General features: G+C 39.8%; 1 protein-coding gene across 7 annotated transcripts in view; it reads left to right on the top strand.

The window, feature by feature from the left end:
* Nucleotides 1–16,003, top strand: part of LOC123392096 (liprin-beta-1-like) — a 67,804-nt gene extending 51,801 nt beyond the window's left edge. For 2 of the 7 annotated variants that reach the window (XM_045079951.1, XM_045079948.1), the window contains 4 exons: nt 646–678; nt 2,022–2,083; nt 5,230–5,314; nt 15,681–16,003. In XM_045079951.1, coding sequence (XP_044935886.1) covers nt 646–678; nt 2,022–2,083; nt 5,230–5,314; nt 15,681–15,988 — 488 coding nt within the window. In that variant the 3' untranslated portion in view covers nt 15,989–16,003. Of the gene's footprint in view, nt 1–645; nt 679–2,021; nt 2,084–5,009; nt 5,045–5,229; nt 5,315–15,680 lie in introns of those variants that run through there. The other 5 variants (XM_045079952.1, XM_045079950.1, XM_045079949.1 and 2 more) reach the window with 4 other exon arrangements.
* Nucleotides 16,004–21,791: the final 5,788 nt, after the last annotated feature.

Here is a 21,791-nt window from a genome sequence, read left to right as displayed (position 1 = left end):
TTTAGGGTTTTAAGAATAAAATGGAATCATATTGTGGGCTAGAGGACGTGTTGGAGTAGTGGTTCCCAAAGACGGACACTGGTCTATGAACTGCTTATCGCCAACACACAGCCCGATAAACACAAGAGTCGGGAGCAATGTTTAGAAACTTCATAGCAATCTGATGTTGGCATAAGATCTCACTGCGTGATCAGTGGACTCATCTCATTGAACGGGAGGTAGACCATGTCAGAGTCATTGAATTTGAGTGGTGAGGTTCATGTGTCCTAAGCCAAGTGCTGACCCGTAATGGAAATGTTACAACCAAACATCACTAATGGTGTTTTCACCCCGTAGAGTGTAAGGACTGCTTGTATTCCACAGACCTAACTTTAATATGCCAGGAAATCAGGGTTCACAGAGAAGAAGTGACAGAGGTAGGAACTCAAATCTAGGTCTTTGGATGAATTATATTCTCTTTCTAACCTTACACAGAGCATCATGCATTGCAGTACCATTCCTAAAGCCACAAAATAGTGTTTAATATTCAGTTTTTATAGGGTTAGCTTCTTTATCTTAGGCAAAAGACTAAATAATAGTACTTTTAAAATATTTATTGTTGTAATGTATATACTAACTTCCAATTCGATGGGTTTTCCTGCACAGATGAAAATTTTAAAAAGAAGCTCAAAGACAAAAGTAAGGTTTTTGGTGTCTTTCCATCAGCCTTTAAATTCACCAAAAGTACTACTGGGACTGTTCTTTGCATGTGTTTTAAAAACATTTATCTCACCAAAGATGTGAAGTTGCTTCATCGATAAGCTCTCCATTTCTTCAGAGTGCACAAAATAGAGCGTATATAAACAAACAGTAAAAACAAGGAGTTAAAGGTCATTTTGCTGATTTCCCCTCCCCCCCCGATTCAGCCCTTTTGCTCCACAGGGTATAGCAGAACACCCAGAGTAACAGAGGGGAGGAAGAATTTTTTTTGTTTGTTTGGGAGACAGAATATCAGAGGAGAAAATTACTTTTCAAGGTTTTGTAGCCCACTTCTTCCCTGAGATCTACATTAGGAACTAAACATACCCTGTTGGTGTTAGACAAGAGATTGTACCCAGGCTGATTAACAGAACCCAGATTATCTAATGCATCATCGAGATAAATCATTAATTAATAGACTCTTTCCTCCAGATGTTGAATTCTTACACCCAGAGAATTGGGCATCAAAAAAAAAAAAAAAGGCAATTTCTACAGAATATACCTTCATATTGAAAGTGTTGTATCAGTGATGAATGATGCATTTTAAAACTTACCTTAAGTAGTAGTTTGTTTGTGTTTGTTTTTTCAGAAGAAGCAGGTAACCTTAGCTCAATTTTTTTTTCTGTTTGAATTTTTTAAATTTGTGATTTCGTTTTAGGTTGACATTTCATCTTAAAATATTGGTTCTTTTATTATTAAAGTAATGTGCTTTTGTATTTGTCAAATTTTAAGGAAAATCACATTTACCTTTTAAAATAGTGTCAGAAATGATGTTTATAGATGAAGCAAAGTACTTATCCTTCTGTATGGAACCTACAACCAACTTCATAGCATGACTGCTATAGATGCCACATTCCATCAGGCTCTTGCCATTCATGCCTCCATCTTGGTTAAAACTGAGTATCCTGTCCTCTGCTTATGTCATTGTGTACACCGTCCATCGCTTTCGCCCACTGCTTTCTAGGTTTCTTGTTTCTTTTTTTTTTTTTAATTGAAAAGCTGTGTTTTCATGGTTGTAGCACTGAAATTTCACCTTCCGTGTTCTCGTGAGGATTTTGTTATTGCTTCGAGAGAGGGTAGTTAGCTCTGACCCATATTGTTTGCTTTCTGGAGTGATAACTATTCAGGCGACATGGAAGGTGTTCATTTTTCAGATTTTCCCCAAAAGAGGATATGGACGGTAAACATTTCATTAAAACACTTCAGTCTGAAGAGTCAGCCCCTTGTTATTGTCACACACCTTAACAAAACTGACTTCTGACATGTTCTTGTGATATTTTCAGATATTGAAGTGCAAAAAATGAAAAAGGCTATGGAATCTTTGATGGCAGCAAATGAAGAAAAGGTATCTAGATGAAATTAAAATATTTATGTGGGAGTGTACCACCATTTTGATCATTCCATGGGTTTTCTTGAGATATACCAGGTTGGAAGAACCCTACACACTACTAACGTTGAGGGACAGCCGTTCTGCCTTTCTACCTTCATGTGCCTGCTCTCGGTGATGGCAGTTGTCATTGTGACTGTGTGGGGTAGAGTGGTGACCGGCAGCACTGGGTCCACTGAGATCTCCCTCTCCCACCTCCCTGTGAATCTGGAAAAATGTTCAAGCCCTCAGATCATTTCTTTATATTCAGGTGGGAAATGAGAGAAAGGATACAGTCCATAGTGCATCCTTTCTGGGCTCGCATGAACTCTGAAAGGGGTGGTCCCTGACAACTGTTAGCTTCCCAATGAGGTTAATTTTCTTCTTCATATCATTTTCTTCACACTCCTGGATTCTTTCACATGAGGGATTGTCTCTGTTCTCCTGAGAGGTGAGATACGGGAACAGAGGCATCAGTACCATGAAATAAAATATGGCCCTAGGCTGTCTTTTAGCTTTGTTGGCCAAATGCCAGGGACTCCAGAGTCTTCTTTCCTGTTGCTTCACTGATTTCATTCTGATGAGAGCAGGGAAACAGTGTCCTCTAAAGCAAGGTGTTTTTTCATGGCCTACCTGATCAGCCATATACCCAGCGGACAGCAACAGTCCGGTTCAGCTCGCATCATCAGTACTCTTACACCTCATGTTACTCAATGAATAGAACGAGGAGGCATTTTCCCAAGAAAAGAGTCATTTCAAGGAAGTAAAAAAACAAGCAACTGCCAAAGAACTTTGCCTTGATCTTTTTGTCTCATCTTGTTTCTTTCTCTAATTCTTGTGTTCTCTGTTTTACTCTATATTTTTGCCGTTCATTCTCTTTATTTGCTCTTTATTAGGAAATAAACTCATTGCCCTCTCCACCCACCTATATTTAGGTTTCTTTTTGCTAGTCTTTACCACTGTGGAATAAAAAGGAAAGTCATTAGCAAGGGGCCCATGTAGTTTTTACTTTATTTTTTTTTTTTTAAGATTTTATTTATTTGAGAGAAAAACAGCGAACAGGGAGCTTGATATGGGGCTTGATCCCAGGACTCTGGGATCACTACCTGAGCCAAAGGTAGACGCATAACTGACTGAGTCCCCTTGGTGCCCCCATAGCTTTTACTTTTAAAAAAGTAATCACAAATTCATTTAGTCTTAATTTCTCTCTCTCAAAAAGCATCAATAACAAACAGATCCCCCAGTGTTGACTGAGGGCTTACTAGACATTCAAACTGCTTTAGGAGCACCAACGCTGACATAAGTTTTTAGTAGTTCCAGAAGGCTTCAAAGAGGTTGCATTTGAGCAAAATCTGAGGAAAGGCAAGAGTTGTTTATCAGGAAAACGAAAGCTGCTAAGGAGAGTATCTATGAACTAAACATGTCTCAAAAGCCCAGACTTGACACAGCCTAGTGCATGTTGGGAAAATTCAGAATGAGATAAGGTAGAGGGGTATATGAAGCTGACATTTACACAGGTTGACAGGGTTTTTGAAAACCTTATTTTGGATTTGAGGGCTCCTGGGTGGCTCAGTTGGTTAAGCCCCTACCTTCGGTCAGGTTAACGACCACAGGGTCCTGGGATTGAGCTCCACATCAGGTTCCCTGTGGGAGCCTGCTTCTCCCTCTCCCTCTGCCCCTTCCTCCTGCTGCTTCTTCTCTCACTCTCACCCTCTTTTTGTCTCGAGTAAGTAAAAGTCTTTGAAGTAATTTTTTTGGGGGGGATTTGAGAACAAGTTTCTAGTTTGAGTAATGAGGTGAATGATAGTGCCCTCAAAGAGTTAAGGGAATCTAAGCTCAAGTACCAGGGGCAAATAATGAGCTTAATTTTAGAAACATTCACTTCGATGTGTTCATGGGACTTTTAAAAGGAGATCTCTCATAGAAAGTTGGAAAATGAGTCTAAATTTGGGGGCTAATGTATAATTATAGATGGGGTAGGGAATGAACCCAGTCCATTTTAGGAAAAATACAGAATTATAGATTTTCGGAGACTAAGCTATAGTTGATATGTAAATTAGCTTTTGCTCCATGACAAATCACATTTATTATTTCTCATACTTCTGATGGTTGATTAGGGGGTTCTCCTGGTCTGGGCTGGCTTTGTTGATCTCTGCAGTTAGCTAGTGGGTGGGATGGGGCTGGATGGTCTAGGCTGGTGTGACTCACATGTCTAGTGATTAACATCCTTGCGTAGATTGGGCCCATCTGGGATGTCTCTTTTCCAAATGATATCTCGTCTTCCATTAGACTAGCCTGTGCTTCTTCACATAGTGAAGGTTCCCTGGAGCAGAGAGAGAGGGCAAACCCTAACCACATTTGTTGATATCTCTTTGACCAAAGCAAGTCACATGGCCAGGCCCAAAACCAGTGAGAGAAGAGCTAGGGAGCCCATTTTTTTAGGATCCACCAGAGTGGGGGTAAAGGACAAAATATTAAAGCACTAACATTTTATAGACTGGGCTGGGTAGATAGTGGAAGTAGAATATCTATCTGGTCAAGGAATTAAGAAATCAAAATAGAAGAAAAGAAAGAGTGGAAAGAAAAGTGAAGGAAAAAGGAGGAAAGAGTGGGGTCAGTCAAGTATCAGAGGTCAAATTAGAAAAAGGATGAAAAGTTCTCTTATTTTTAGTAAATATGAAGTCTCTGATGACTCTGATGACTAATTGGTACAACTTTGGCTGAGTGTTTTGAGCAGAGAAAGGCCAGATTATGATTGATGACAGCAGGTAAAGACAACAGGTGTAGTAGATCTTTCTTTCAAGACCTGCCCATAAGTTGGAGAGGAGAATAATTAAAGTTGATTTTTTTCTTGTTTTGTTTTTGTTTTGTATCTTATTACCTTGTTTTGTTTTTGTTTTTAAAGATGGCAGCTGAAGGATAGGATCTCTAAATTTAGAGGTACTTTTTCTCTATCTCTGATGTACGTAGGAAAACTGGTAAAATGTAGATATTACCGGTTTGACTAAAGTTTAGAAATATTCCTTGAATAATGTAAATAATTCATGTCTCCCTATTCTTTGTGTTGCAATTACTTTTACTGTTTAAAGTCATAGTTTAAAGATGACAATTTATTTTATGAATAGGATCGGAAAATAGAAGATCTTCGACAGTGCCTGAATAGGTACAAGAAGATGCAAGATACAGTGATACTGACCCAAGGTAAAAAAGGTACTGTAGCTCTATAGGTTTTTCTACTTTACTTGATTTTAAGTGGCTATGAACTTTAACATTTGTTTTCATTTTCCTGGAATATCCATTATTCCAAAATAGTTTGTTTATTCATTTATTCAACAATATCATTAGGAAACAATATCACACACTTTCTTGGTGAGTAGGCCAAAGAGAATACTGTGGACTGGTTGGTCAAGGAGAACCTCTGTGTGGAGTTCATCAGATAGCATTCTAGACAGAACAGTGTGTTCTAGAGCCTGTGGGGAGGGGCATCTGGGTGGCTCAGTGGGTTAAGCATCTGCCTTCAGCTCAGGTCATGATCCCAGGGTCCTGGGATCGAGTCCTGCATTGGCCTCCCAGATCAGCAAACAGTCTGCTTCTCCCTCTACCCTTCCCTCCTGCTTATGCTTTCTCTCTCTCTCTCAAAAATTAATAAGTAAATTTTATTCATTCATTCATTCATTCATTTATTAAAAGAGCCTATGGGGAAAATGGGCTCGGTGTATTTAAGTAGTAAAAAGACCGTTGTGACTGACTGGAAGGAAGTGATCAGGGGGAGAATGAGAGGAGATGAGCCGAGCGGATAGAAGTTAGCGTTGGCCAGGTCAGGCAATGTGAGGCATTCAGCTCTGTGAGCCCAGAGGGATCCACTGAAGGGTTTTTACAAGTTTGCGGCATTTTCGTAACAAATGGACCATATTGGGAGGAGGGAGCAGTATCAGAAGAAGAGAAGCCAGTCAAGAGGCTCTTGCAGGATTCCAAATGGAATGTTAATAATGGTACTGATTAGAAACACATTTTGGGAGGAGTCAAGATGGCGGAGAAGTAGCAAGCTGAGACTGCTTCAGCTAGCCGGAGATCAGCTAGATAGCTTATCTAAAGATTGCAAACACCTGAAAATCCATCGGCAGATCGAAGAGAAGAAGAACAGCAATTCTGGAAACAGAAAATCAACCACTTTCTGAAAGGTAGGACCGGCGGAGAAGTGAATCCAAAGCGACGGGAAGATAGACCCCGGGGGGAGGGGCCGGCTCCCGGCAAGCGGCGGAGCAACCGCGCACAAAATCGGGACTTTTAAAAGTCTGTTCCGCTGAGGGACATCGCTCCAGAGGCTAAACCGGGGCGAAGCCCACGCGGGGTCAGCGTGGCCTCAGGTCCCGCAGGGTCACAGAAGGATCGGGGGTGTCTGAGTGTCGCAGAGCTTGCGGGTATTGGAACGGGAAAGCCGGCTACAGAGACAGAGCCGACAGTAAGCTCGCAGCTCGGTGTTACCTTGAACCGGTCGCAGGCTCGGTGAGCTCGGAGCGCGGCCGGAGGTCAGGCAGACGGGAGTAACTGGGCACTGTTCTCTGAGGGCGCACTGAGGAGTGGGGCCCTGGGCTCTCGGCTCCTCCGGGCCGGAGACCAGGAGGCCGCCATTTGTATTCCCGTCCTCTGGAACTCTACGGAAAGCGCTCAGGGAACAAAAGCTCCTGAAAGCAAACCCGAGCGGATTACTCACCCCGGCCCCGGGTAAGGGCAGTGTAATTCCGCCTGGGGCAAAGACACTTGAGAATCACTACAACAGGCCCCTCCCCCAGAAGATCAACAAGAAATCCAGCCGAGACCAAGTTCACCTACCAAGGAGTGCGGTTTTAATACCAAGGAGAGCAGCAGAATTCCAGAGGAGGAGAAAGCCAAGCACGGAACTCATGGCTTTTTTCCTGTGATTTTTTTTAGTCTTGCAGTTAATTTAATTTTTTTTTTTCTTTTTCTTTTTTTTTTTTTTTTTTTTTTTTTTTTCTCGCCTTCGGGTAAAATTTTTTTTTTTTTTAACTGTTACCTTTTTCTTTTTTAACGATTTTTTACTAGTTTATCTAATATATATATATATATTTTTTTTTTTTTTTACATTTTTCTTAGGTGTTTTTTTTTTTTTAAAATTCTTTTCTTTTATTTTCTTTTTTTTTTTTTTTTTTTTTTTTTTTCTCTCTTCCTTTTTGAACCTCTTTTTATCCCCTTTCTCCCCACTCACGATTTTGGATCTCTTCTAATTTGGTTAAAGCATATTTTCCTGGGGTTGTTGCCACCCTTTTAGTATTTTACTTGCCCCTTCATTTACTCTTATCTGGACAAAATGACAAGACGTAAAAATTCAACACAAAAAAAAGAACAAGAGGCAGTACCGAAGGCTAGGGACCTAATCAATACAGACATCGGTAATATGTCAGATCTAGAGTTCAGAATGACAATTCTCAAGGTTCTAGCCGGGCTCGAAAAAGGCATGGAAGATATTAGAGAAACCCTCTCGAGAGATATAAAAGCCCTTTCTGGAGAAATAAAAGAACTAAAATCTAACCAAGTTGAAATCAAAAAAGCTATTAATGAGGTGCAATCAAAAATGGAGGCTCTCACTGCTAGGATAAATGAGGCAGAAGAAAGAATTAGTGATATAGAAGACCAAATGACAGAGAATAAAGAAGCTGATCAAAAGAGGGACAAACAGCTACTGGACCACGAGGGGAGAATTCGAGAGATAAGTGACACCATAAGACGAAACAACATTAGAATAATTGGGATTCCAGAAGAAGAAGAAAGTGAGAGGGGAGCAGAAGGTATACTGGAGAGAATTATTGGGGAGAATTTCCCCAATATGGCAAAGGGAACGAGCATCAAAATTCAGGAGGTTCAGAGAATGCCCCTCAAAATCAATAAGAATAGGCCCACACCCCGTCACCTAATAGTAAAATTTTACAAGTCTCAATGACAAAGAGAAAATCCTGAAAGCAGCCCGGGAAAAGAAGTCTGTAAACATACAATGGTAAAAATATTAGATTGGCAGCTGACTTATCCACAGAGACCTGGCAGGCCAGAAAGAGCTGGCATGATATTTTCAGAGCACTAAACGAGAAAAACATGCAGCCAAGAATACTATATCCAGCTAGGCTATCATTGAAAATAGAAGGAGAGATTAAAAGCTTCCAGGACAAACAACAACTGAAAGAATTTGCAAATACCAAACCAGCTCTACAGGAAATCTTGAAAGGGGTCCTCTAAGCAAAGAGAGAGCCTACAAGTGGTAGATCAGAAAGGAACAGAGACCATATACAGTAACAGTCACCTTACAGGCAATACAATGGCACTAAATTCATATCTCGCAATAGTTACCCTGAATGTGAATGGGCTAAATGCCCCTGTCAAAAGACACAGGGTATCAGAATGGATAAAAAAACAAAACCCATCTATATGTTGCCTCCAAGAAACACATTTTAAGCCCGAAGACACCTCCAGATTTAAAGTGAGGGGGTGGAAAAGAATTTACCATGCTAATGGACATCAGAAGAAAGCAGGAGTGGCAATCCTTATATCAGATCAATTAGATTTTAAGCCAAAGACTATAATAAGAGATGAGGAAGGACACTATATCATACTCAAAGGGTCTGTCCAACAAGAAGATTTAACAATTTTAAATATCTATGCCCCCAATGTGGGAGCAGCCAACTATATAAACCAATTAATAACAAAATCAAAGAAACACATCAACAATAATACAATGATAGTAGGGGACTTTAACACTCCCCTCACTGAAATGGACAGGTCATCCAAGCAAAAGATCAGCAAGGATATAAAGGCCTTAAATGACACACTGGACCAGATGGACATCACAGATATATTCAGAATATTTCATCCCAAAGCAACAGAATACACATTCTTCTCTAGTGCACATGGAACATTCTCCAGAATAGATCACATCCTCGGTCCTAAATCAGGACTCAACCGGTATCAAAAGATTGGGATCATTCCCTGCATATTTTCAGACCACAATGCTCTAAAGCTAGAACTCAACCACAAAAGGAAGTTTGGAAAGAACCCAAATACATGGAGACTAAACAGTATCCTTCTAAAGAATGAATGGGTCAACCGGGAAATTAAAGAAGAATTGAAAAAAATCATGGAAACTAATGATAATGAAAACACAACGGTTCAAAATCTGTGGGACACAACAAAGGCAGTCCTGAGAGGAAAATATATAGCGGTACAAGCCTTTCTCAAGAAACAAGAAAGGTCTCAGGTACACAACCTAACCCTACACCTAAAGGAGCTGGAGAAAGAACAAGAAAAAAACCCTAAGCCCAGCAGGAGAGAGAGAAATCATAAAGATCAGAGCAGAAATCAATGAAATAGAAACCAAAAAAACAATAGAACAAATCAACGAAACTAGGAGCTGGTTCTTTGAAAGAATTAATAAAATTGATAAACCCCTGGCCCGACTTATCAAAAAGAAAAGAGAAAGGACCCAAATAAATAAAATCATGAATGAAAGAGGAGAGATCACAACTAACACCAAAGAAATACAAACTATTATAAGAACATACTATGAGCAACTCTACGGCAATAAATTTGACAATCTGGAAGAAATGGATGCATTCCTAGAAACATATAAAAACTACCACAACTGAACCAGGAAGAAATAGAAAGCCTGAACAGACCCATAACCAGTAAGGAGATTGAAACAGTCATTAAAAATCTCCAAACAAACAAAAGCCCAGGGCCAGACGGCTTCCCGGGGGAATTCTACCAAACATTTAAAGAAGAACTAATTCCTATTCTCCTGAAACTGTTCCAAAAAATAGAAATGGAAGGAAAACTTCCAAACTCATTTTATGAGGCCAGCATCACCTTGATCCCAAAACCAGACAAGGATCCCACCAAAAAAGAGAGCTATAGACCGATATCCTTGATGAACACAGATGCGAAAATACTCAACAAAATACTAGCCAATAGGATTCAACAGTACATTAAAAAGATTATTCACCACGACCAAGTGGGATTTATTCCAGGGCTGCAAGGTTGGTTCAACATCCGCAAATCAGTCAATGTGATACAACACATCAATAAAAGTAAGAACAAGAACCATATGATACTCTCAATAGATGCTGAAAAAGCATTTGACAAAGTACAACATCCCTTCCTGATCAAAACTCTTCAAAGTGTAGGGATAGAGGGCACATACCTCAATATCATCAAAGCCATCTATGAAAAACCCACCGCAAATATCATTCTCAATGGAGAAAAACTGAAAGCTTTTCCGCTAAGGTCAGGAACACGGCAGGGATGTCCATTATCACCACTGCTATTCAACATCGTACTAGAGGTCCTAGCCTCAGCAATCAGACAACAAAAGGAAATTAAAGGCATCCAAATCGGCAAAGAAGAAGTCAAATTATCACTCTTCGCAGATGATATGATACTATATGTGGAAAACCCAAAAGACTGCACTCCAAAACTGCTAGAACTTATACAGGAATTCAGTAAAGTGTCAGGATATAAAATCAATGCACAGAAATCAGTTGCATTTCTCTACACCAACAGCAAGACAGAAGAAAGAGATATTAAGGAGTCAATCCCATTTACAATTGCATCCAAAACCATAAGATACCTAGATACCATAAGATGCCTAACCAAAGAGACACAGAATCTATACTCAGAAAAAACTATAAAGTACTCATGAAAGAAATTGAGGAAGACACAAAGAAATGGAAAAATGTTCCATGCTCCTGGATTGGAAGAATAAATATTGTGAAAATGTCTATGCTACCTAAAGCAATCTACACATTTAATGCAATTCCTATCAAAGTACCGTCCATCTTTTTCAAAGAAATGGAACAAATAATTCTAAAATTTATATGGAACCAGAAAAGACCTCGAATAGCCAAAGGGATATTGAAAAAGAAAGCCAACGTTGGTGGCATCACAATTCCGGACTTCAGGCTCTATTACAAAGCTGTCATCATCAAGACAGCATGGTACTGGCACAAAAACAGACACATAGATCAATGGAACAGAATAGAGAGCCCAGAAATAGACCCTCAAATCTATGGTCAACTAATCTTCGACAAAGCAGGAAAGAATGTCCAATGGAAAAAAGACAGCCTTTTCAATAAATGGTGCTGGGAAAATTGGACAGCCACATGCAGAAAAATGAAATTGGACCATTTCCTTACACCACACACAAAAATAGACTCAAAATGGATGAAGGACCTCAATGTACGAAAGGAATCCATCAAAATCCTTGAGGAGAACACGGGCAGCAACCTCTTCGACCTCTGCCGCAGCAACATCTTCCTAGGAACAACGCAAAAGGCAAGGGAAGCAAGGGCAAAAATGAACTATTGGGATTTCATCAAGATCAAAAGCTTTTGCACAGCAAAGGAAACAGTTAACAAAATCAAAAGACAACTGACAGAATGGGAGAAGATATTTGCAAACGACATATCAGATAAAGGACTAGTGTCCAGAATCTATAAAGAACTTAGCAAACTCAACACCCAAAGAACAAATAATCCAATCAAGAAATGGGCAGAAGACATGAACAGACATTTCTGCAAAGAAGACATCCAGATGGCCAACAGACACATGAAAAAGTGCTCCATATCACTCGGCATCAGGGAAATACAAATCAAAACCACAATGAGATATCACCTCACACCAGTCAGAATGGCTAAAATCAACAAGTCAGGAAATGACAGATGCTGGCGAGGATGCGGAGAAAGGGGAACCCTCCTACACTGTTGGTGGGAATGCAAGCTGGTGCAGCCACTCTGGAAAACAGCATGGAGGTTCCTCAAAATGTTGAAAATAGAACTGCCCTATGACCCAGCAATTGCACTATTGGGTATTTACCCTAAAGATACAAATGTAGTGATCCAAAGGGACACTTGCACCCGAATGTTTATAGCAGCAATGTCCACAATAGCCAAACTATGGAAAGAACCTAGATGTCCATCAACAGATGAATGGATCAAGAAGATGTGGTATATATACACAATGGAATACTATGCAGCCATCAAAAGAAATGAAATCTTGCCATTTGCAACAACATGGATGGAACTAGAGCGTATCATGCTTAGCGAAATAAGTCAAGCAGAGAAAGACAACTATCATATGATCTCCCTGATATGAGGAAGTGGTGATGCAACATGGAGGCTTAAGTGGGTAGAAGAATAAATGAAACAAGATGGGATTGGGAGGGAGACAAACCATAAGTGACTCTTAATCTCACAACAAACTGAGGGTTGCTGGGGGGAGGGGGTTTGGGAGAAGGGGGTGGGATTATGGACATTGGGGAGGGTATGTGATTTGGTGAGTGCTGTGAAGTGTGTAAACCTGGTGATTCACAGACCTGTACCCCTGGGGATAAAAATATATGTTTATAAAAAAAAAAAAATTAAAAAAAAAAAAAAAAAAAAAAAAAAAAAAAACACATTTTGGTGTTCGAACTAACACAGTGGTGTGACGAATTAGATGAGAGTGAAGAAGAGGAAAGAATCAAGAAAGACTGATGTTTTTGACTAAAGCGACCGGGGTGGGGGGGTGATGATGATTCCATTTACCAAGGTAGCGAAGCCTAGTGAGGGCACACTGAAATGATTAAGGGGGGTTGTGTTCAAATTGAATGTGTTAAGTTAAAACATAAAATAAAACCAAAACCATAAGACATCTAAGTAAAAATAGTCATGCTTTGATGGGGATTAAGGAGTGCACTTGTTGGGATGAGCACAGGGTGATGCTGGGAAGTTTTGTATTACTATATTGTATACCTGAGACTAGTATTACACTGTATGTTAATTAGAATTAAAAACTTAATAACAGGGACGCCTGGGTGGCTCAGTTGGTTAAGCAGCTGCCTTCGGCTCAGGTCATGATCCCAGCGTCCTGGGATCGAGTCCCATATCGGGCTCCTTGCTCCGCAGGGAACCTGCTTCTCCCTCTGACTCTGCCTTCCACTCTGTCTGCCTGTACTTGCTCTCACTCTCTCTCTCTCACAAATAAATAAATAAAATCTTTAAAAAAAAAAAAACTTAATAACATAGTTATACCTTTTGATGTGGTATTATTTTATAGGTGCATGGTTCAGTTGGCCATCCTCAAATGTGGAAAATCTCTGGGGGTCATTTAAAACAAAAGTGTTAAGAACTTTGGAAGTTTTCTCATTCATTAGCAATGCAAGGTGGGGTTATTTGCTCTAAAAGTAAACATGAGTAATAAATTTTTTCAGAGATACTTGTGAAATACTCAGATTTTGGAATTTCAATTTCGATGAGTTCAAAAAGAAAGAAAATCCTACTTCAGACGAGGATTTCTGAGAGGGGGAAAAAAATGGATCTTCATCTTATTTTCCATAGGACTTAGTGTATGTTAAAATTTTAAATACCCAAATGAGCAAGCAAATGAACCTCTGTCAGTGTTCTTACAGCGATTCTCATCACTCAGCATTTCCTCTGCCTTCAAGAGAGTGTCTCTTTTTAGACAGTATTGCAAATTAACAAGTGATTAATTTTTACGTAGTCATAACATTTATTTTTTTTTAAAGATTTTATTTATTTATTTGACAAAGAGAAAGATCACAAATAGGCAAAGAGGCAGGCTGAAAGAGAGGGGAAAGCAGGCTCCCTGCTGAGCAGAGGACCCTGAGATCATGACCTGAGCCGAAAGCAGAGGCTCAACCCACTGAGCCACCCAGGCGCTCCTGTAGTCATAACATTTAAAATAGTATTTGATTTTATAGAATCTCAATACTGTAGTTTTTATATTTAAAAATCAAAGGAAAACATTAATTTCTATAATTATGAAACATAAGAAAATCAAGAAAAGAGGTATTCTTCATAATTGCACTGACATGATCATTTTTGTCAGTTTTGTGGGGTTTTTTGTTGTTGTTGTTGTTTGTTTAATCTGGTTTTGTTTTAAAATAGACTCCATGACCAGCATGGAGCCCAACATAGGGCTTGAACTCACGACCTGGAGGTCAAGACCTGAGCAGAGATAGAGTCTGACGTTTGGAGCACCTGGGTGGTTCAGTTTGTTAAGCGTCCGACTCTTGGTTTCAGCTCAGCTCATGATCTTCTGGGTCGTGAGATCAGGCTTTACCTTGGCTCTGCACTCAGGTGGAGGCTACTTGAAGATTCTTTCCTTCTGTCCCTCCCCTGGCCTGTGCGTGCATGCAATGCTCTCTCTCTCTCAAATAAGTAAATAAAGCTTAAAAAAAAAAAGAGAGAGAGAGAGAGAGACACTTAACCGAGATACCCAGGCACCCCTCCTGTACTTTTTTTCATCTAATTTAATGCATATAAAATGTGTAGAAAAAGGAGGTTGTTTTTTGTTTTCTTTCCCAAAGTTAATTGTATTATTTTACATTGCCAACAGCAATGTATCACTTGCCAACACTTGGTATGGTATTTGAAACTTCACAACCCTGTACATTTGATATGATTTTGATTTAATTGGTTTAGTGTTTAAGTATTCTCATCACAAGTCCCTCATGATGAAAAGTATTGGACATCTTATCATGTACTTACTGACATTTGTATATTAAAAAGAGGGAGTTTTTAACCACCATTGAAAATTATGTCCTGTTCTAAAAATAGTTTATAAACAGTGATTTCTAACTAGTATTTGTATTTACTTAGTCCTTAGAGAATGCGAATAATACCTACATTTTAATGAAATTAGAATAAATGCCTAATAAAAATATAAGAAGGTAAGTCTAGTTAACAGCTTTAAATGAGTTTAGGATTTTGTACTATTCAGAGAATAGTGTTTTAAGCATCATTTTTTGGTTTTAAAAAAGAATATCTGACATAGTTGTTCAGCAGCTAATCCTTTTCATTGCTGAAGATGTAGAAGTAGTTCTCAAAGTTGGCCGCTTTCCTGGGTATGTGGTTGCATTTGTCCGTAAGGCTGTTCTTTCTTCTTTAAAATAAATGGCACAGAAGGATCATCTTAAGGAATCAGAAGATTGCCTATTGTTGTTTTTTCTTCTTTATATGTATGTGGTTTTTGTTTTGTTTTGTTTTGTTTTAAGAACACAGAAATGATGATGTGAGTGCTGTGAAATGTGTAAACCTGGCAATTCACAGACCTGTACCTCTGGAGATAAAAATACATTATTAGTTTATTAAAAATTAATAAAAAAATAACGACACAGAAATGATGAATGATGAATATTGAGTTTCTCATGGTGACTGTGCTGCTGTTCAGAATTAGTTTGTTGTACCACTGATATTCTCCAGCTTGGTTGTTTCTGAACTGAAATTTGTAAAGCCCCAAATTCTGAAACAAAAATTAGGGAAGGTTGTTGGACTAAATGAACTTCTGATTTCAAGGCTGTGAGTCTGTGGTAATAGCTATTAATACCACCCTCAGGCTCCAGGTGCTCATAGTTTAACATTTCTCCTAGAGGTCCTCTTGTTATTTTTCTAAGGATTTCAAAGGAAACTCACTTTTGATTTTTGAGGATGGGAAAAATTTTTATATTCAGTTGGTATTCTTCCTACAAAAATGAAATGTAAATGAAAAGCTGCCATTCTTCTCCTTTTCCTAGACCAAGATGGCGACTTTGACGGTCTGCTCACTTCTGGTTCCGTCTCCACTTTGCTGGATGCGCAGGGTTTTAGTGACCTGGAGAAAAGTGTATCATCTACACCAGTCACGGGATCTCCCAGTCGTGACCCATTTAACACAAGTGTTCCAGAAGAGGTATTTACAGACTCTCAACATTATCTTTGTAGCGAAGAGACTGTGTCATTGAAGGTTAAAATGCTGTTGACAGCAGGAAAGACCTGGGATCTTTTCTCAGTGTGGCTACTGACTGAGTCTTGGCAATTTTCATGTCAAAACTCAGTCTCCTAGGACTTTATTTGAAAGATTGGTTTTCCCCCCCTCTTTAATAAATAAATACCTTGGGCAATGTCAAAATTGCTTAAATAATTCAGGAAGAACGTGGGAGAAAGATGTCATCCTAAATAGATTACAATCTACGCAATAATAATCTTTATTAGTAAAGAACAAATAGGGAATAAATGAAGAGGGATAACGTGAGATTATATAAAGAAGTTGGTTTTAGTCACTTCCAATGTTGTCTCTGAAAAATTCTGGTCTAAAATCTTCCCTGACTTCTTTAGACTTGGAAAAAAGCAGCTGGACAGGAATATTTTGTCTTGAACTCATTTACTTTTCTTTCACACATCAGACTGGTGCCAAAATCTGTTTCCATTACCTATTGAAAACCACCCCAAAAATTTGTGGCTTGAATGACAGCACTTGTTTTGCTAACAAATGTGTGATGTGGGTAAGGCTCAGCAGGAGCATTTCTTCTTCGCTCCACTGGGCAATAGTTGGAATGGTGTGAAGGCTGGAGGCTTGAGTCATCCGAAGGCTACCCATTTTTATATCACATGGTTGGTTGGTACTACTGTTGGACAAGACCTCAGCTGAGGCCCTAGCTGGAAATACCTGTGACTCCCTGGCTTTCTTCTAGCAGAGCGTTTAGATCCTAAGGATGAGCATCCCAATAAGAGGACTGGGCATATTTATATCATCTTTTATGCTATGACTCGGAAACCCTGTGGCATCTCTTCTCCTGTAGTCACAGGCCCACACACATTCACAGAGAGGAAACAAAGACCCTACCTCTTGATGGACAAGTAATATCACATTTGAGAAGAACACATGGGATGGCATATACCCCTACGACCATATTTGACTAGTACAACTGCCCTCCACTCTCTGGCTACAATCATTTATATCCCTCCCCCATGCAAAATGTCCTCATCCCCTCGTCAAAGACCTCTTGGTCTTATTCCAGTCAGGCTTCCGCATCCCAAGACCTTGTCATCCAGACCCGGTCAAGATGTAGGTGCAGCTGCTCAGGTTTGGCTTCTCGAGTAGCACTCCATTCCATGTAAAGAACCAGGAAATTCAAGGTCAAGTCATTTGTCCCCTACACACCTGACATGCAGTGGTGGAATGGGCATAGTAACTACTGGGCATTCCCATTCAAGAAGAGGGAACATAGACATGGAAGACACCCACGTATCATTAGTCAGTAGCAGTTCCCAAATCCAGCCAGGCTCGTGTGGCCAGTTCCTTGACAGGGCCCAGACCTTTGGGCTCTTGGTTGTTCCTTGGGAGTCATCTTTCCATTTCCAGGAGAAAGAACCTGTAATTGCAGATGAATTGTTTTTCTGCAAAAGTATCTATACGGGACTAGGGCCTTCTGCCTTCTACTATCTCTGTCCCTCTTGGTTCTATTTGGTATAATATTTTATTCATTTGGCATTTCTTATGAATCAATTTATAATCCACTCCGTCAGGTAAAGGATATCCACAATTATCTTCACCATAAGACTTTATCTATCTTAAGTTTTCTGTATGGCTGCTATGGAATATCCCTCTGTTTTTAGAGTTGTCGAACTTTTTGAAGATTTCAATGAGACAGCTGTACCTTAAGTCTTCCTGAGGTCTTAACCTAGGCACACCCGTGGCTTCCTGACAGCACCTCCCTCTTTGCCCTAGAACTTTTAATTTTAGTGCAGTGTACTGTCTAGAGAAACTGGGAATGGGAAAAATTGTTTTTGTTATTGTTGTTTTTGTTTTTTAACTAAATAGTCTTGACTACCTTATGTTTTCCAATTCCCCTTTTGGTCGTCTTTCCTTTAACATATTACTGTATTCAGTGAGAAAAAAATCAAGTGGCATCTTTTCTTTTCCTATCTATTCCTGCTGATTACCTAATGAGAAAATGAAATTTGAATTGCATGAAAATGAATTCAAGGAGGAAACATTTCTCTCTTCACTATAGGAGAGGGCTAAAAGATGTCAGTCATAAGGATTACTGGGTAGGGGAAATTGGAAGGTGGTGATCAAAAGGTACGGACTTCCAGTTATAAGACAAGTGTGCTGGGGGTATAAGGTACAACGTGATGACTATAGTTAACACTGCTGTCTGTCTGGTATGCTGGAAGGTTGGTAAGACTGTAGATCCGAAAAGTTCTCATTGCAAGGAAAAAAATGTGGTTTTTTTTCCTTTCTTTTTCTTTTTTCTTTTTAATTTATACGGTACTGCATGTCAGTGATATCCCAATAAAATTGGAAAAAAGAGGCAAAGGATTAGTTAAGGAATAAAAAATATTTTAGAGGGGGAAATAAAAAATATGTTAGAGGGGGAAAAAAATCCCCTAATTGCTAATTATATTTCTACTACTGAAGGGAAAAAATAACATTTGACAGTCAATGAGTATGCTTGCTGCCTATTTACAGAATGGCAGATGTTACATGTAAGATTTTCCCAGATAGTCTCTTTAAAAAAAGTCTTTCCTATGTGAATTGTACTTTAATGAGATTTTTCGTTTGGAACCAGAATGATTTGATGAGGATTGAGTGTGTTCAGCCACATTGTTAAAGAAGAGCTAGGAGGGAGATTGGAGTTGGGAGTTAAAGTCCTAAGTTCAAAACGAAATCAAGGAAATGGATCAGTTTGTTAGTGGGCCATTTCCTTCCCCATGTTAGGAACCCGGGGAGCTACTGTGAACTTGACAACACAAGGAATGATGGCTCAATAATTCGCCCAGAACTAATCATAAAGATTCAAATTAAAAAACAAAAAAAGATAGTGAAGTAATCTCCTATTTTACAGCAATAGGACTTCTTAAAGAACAAAATTCAGGGGTGCCTGGGTGGCTCAGTAGGTTAAGCCTCTGCCTTCGGCTCAGTTTATGATCTCAGGGTCCTGGGATCAAGTCCCACGGTGGGCTCTCTGCTCAGCAGGGAGCCTGCTTCCCTCTCTCCTCTCTCTCTCTCTCTCTCTCTCTCTACCTACTTGTGATCTCTCTCTGTCAAATAAATAAATAAATAAAATCTTTAAAAAAAAAATTCAGCTGAGAAAATTTTTAACACAGGATGATGGCTCTGTAAATTGCCCAGTACTAATCATAAAGATTCCAAAAAAAAAAAAAAAAAAAAAAAAAAAAGCGAAGCAACAAGATCGGACTTGTTGTTAAAGAAACAAACTTCAACTGAGTAAATTTGCAAACATCTTACTGGCTTTTATTCAGCAATTTATGAATCAGGCAATGTCCGTTTTAGCAGATGGAAAGGAACTCTACGGATCTGTACAAAATGAAGGGCTTTTTTAGGCCGAAGGAAGCAGGAGCAGAGGATCAGGCTAGTCATTTGCTGGTTGGTTAAGTAGGGTTACTTTCCTTAATGTGCAGCAAAGAGAAGTCTCGGGGCAGGGGTGGGTCAGGGTAACTTACTAAGGGCAGGCAAGTGCCGATTGGTTGACCTAGGTCCTGCCTTTTCTGGGAGTGCCGAGCACGGAAACTTAGCTAAGCTTGGGTTTACTGACATGGAGCTTAACACGAACCACTCCATCTTGGGCCCAATCAGATTATTTCAACAGACTTCACATGTTATAACCTCTTAGTGTCAAGGAATGAGACCACCGCTCAGTAACTGGAACAAAAAACCACAGAGCTAAATGTATTGCTTATTTAGTTACCTCAGTGAAACTTTGTTGTTCAGGGACAGTCTCTTTGATCATATGTGGGGCATGTGGGGTTGCTTGGAGCTCAGGGATTGAGGGACTCTCAGAGGCTAGAGAGAGTTGACATCCGCTGTGGATGTGTGTGGTTACAGAGGTGAGACTGTCATTGATTGATTGGCATCTAGAAGTGTGTTCCAGGTTGTAAGTCCCTACCTTCCTGGCTGACTTCAGAAGGAGGGACGGTCACTGATTGGTTGGTTTGACTGGCAGACTGAATTCACTGAGGAAAGGAAATTTTATTTTTTTATCACAATATTTTTTAAGTGTGATCATGTATTGTAGTTTATGATGGGCTCTTACACCATACTGCTCTACAGTCATCGAAAATTATTTAACCCCAGAGTATAAAATTTCTTCCATAGATTCCATCCTTAGGGTACACAAAGCATTTGTTTAGGAAGGTGTTTTTAGGCATTTTTGTTGTTGCTGCTGTAGTATTATTAAGCCAAGTGTTTTAAGTGGTATCCACAAAGAACTGGTTTGGGGGGTGCCTAGGTGGCTCAGTCGTTAAGTGTCTGCCTTCTGCTCAGGTCGTGATCCCAGGGTTCTGGGATGGAGCCCCTCATCAGGCTCCCTGCTCAGGGAAGTGGGAAGCCTGCTTCTCCCTCTCCCACTCCTCCTCCTTGTGTTCCCTCTCACCATGTCTCTCTCTGTCAAATAAATAAAATCTTAAAAAAAAAAAATCTGGTTTGAACAACATTCTATATTAGACTAGTGATAGAAAATAAAGTGAAAACAGGTGTGTTTACAAAGCACTTTACCCAAATCTCATCTCAAATCATGACAACCCTGTCAGGTAGGCATTGCCATTCTCATGTTACAGAGGAGGAGAAACTGGTGCCCAGTTAAGTGACTTGCATAAGGTTAGAACCAAAGTTTTTACTAGGGCTTAAAGTTGTCAGGATCAACTATTGACTTACTTGATGGTATTTATTATGTTTTATTCAGAACCAAGTTCAAAAATGACCTTCCTTGGGGCACCTGGGTGGCTCAGTAGGTTAAGCCTCTGCCTTCGGCTCAGGTCATGATCTCAGGGTCTTGGAATCGAGCCCTACATCGGGATCTCTGCTAAGGAGGGACCTGCTTCCCCCCTCTCTCTGCCTGCCTCTCTGCCTACTTGTGATCACTCTCTCTCTGTCAAATAAATAAATAAAACCTTAAAAAAAAACATGACCTTCCTCCAGAATGTTTTCTCTGACTTTAACAGTCATTGATGTTTTATATCCAGAGACCATTTTATAAATAGAAGAATAGTGTTTTAAACATAGGTGTATGAAATTTTTTTGATGGACCATGTAATTGTCTCAGTTATTTTTATTTTATCTCTGTGACTTCTGTCTTATTTATTGGATTTTATACTTTTTCTAATTACATTACAGTTTCCACACCAGCATCTTGCAAGTTTCAATCCCTTCATTACTGCCAACATCTAAGGGCCTGGAAACGTCTGAAAGCGCAAAAATTGCCTCTTCAACCAGAGACTTTCATTCGAAGAAAGGTATGTCATTTATGACCCAACATTGCAATATAAAATGTTCAGCAGAGTAGATCAAGCAAACACAAGAGTGCATTGCAATTTATTTACAGACACAGGTTTTACTGTGAGAGGCAAGAAACTGTAAGGCATGTGCCCAGGGGACCAGTGTAAATCAATCACTACAGTCAGTTCTGGATTATTGAACTAAAGGGTGTGAAGCAAGAAGTCCTAGGGCAGGAGTCCAGGGAGTTGTGTGTGTTCAGGTTAGAGAGAGATTTTAGGGGACTCATTTTATGTCCTAAGTCATGGGGGGCGGCAAGTGGGTCCCCAAGCCCCATAGCAATGTCATGTGCCCCAGGCTGTTCGGAAGAAGGATTTGGGACAGGGATACAGTAGTTTCTCCATCCCTTACAAGTAGAAATTTTGAGGGGGAGCATGTTCTCAATTACTTAACCTTATAATGAGACCAAATAAAAGAAAATATAAATAGAATATTTTAGGGGCACCTGATGGGGAATCAGTGGTTTAAGGCCTCTGCCTTTGGCTCAGGTCATGATCCCAGGGTCCTGGGATCGAGCCCCAACATAGGGCTCTCTGCTTCGCAGGGAGCCTGCTTCCTCTTCTCTCTCTGC

Source organism: Mustela putorius, unplaced genomic scaffold, assembly GCF_011764305.1.
Source record: "Mustela putorius furo isolate JIRA1106 unplaced genomic scaffold, ASM1176430v1.1 tig00000447_pilon_pilon_pilon, whole genome shotgun sequence".
NCBI classification, from domain to species: Eukaryota; Metazoa; Chordata; class Mammalia; order Carnivora; family Mustelidae; genus Mustela; species Mustela putorius.
This window is presented reverse-complemented; position numbering and strand designations above follow the sequence as displayed.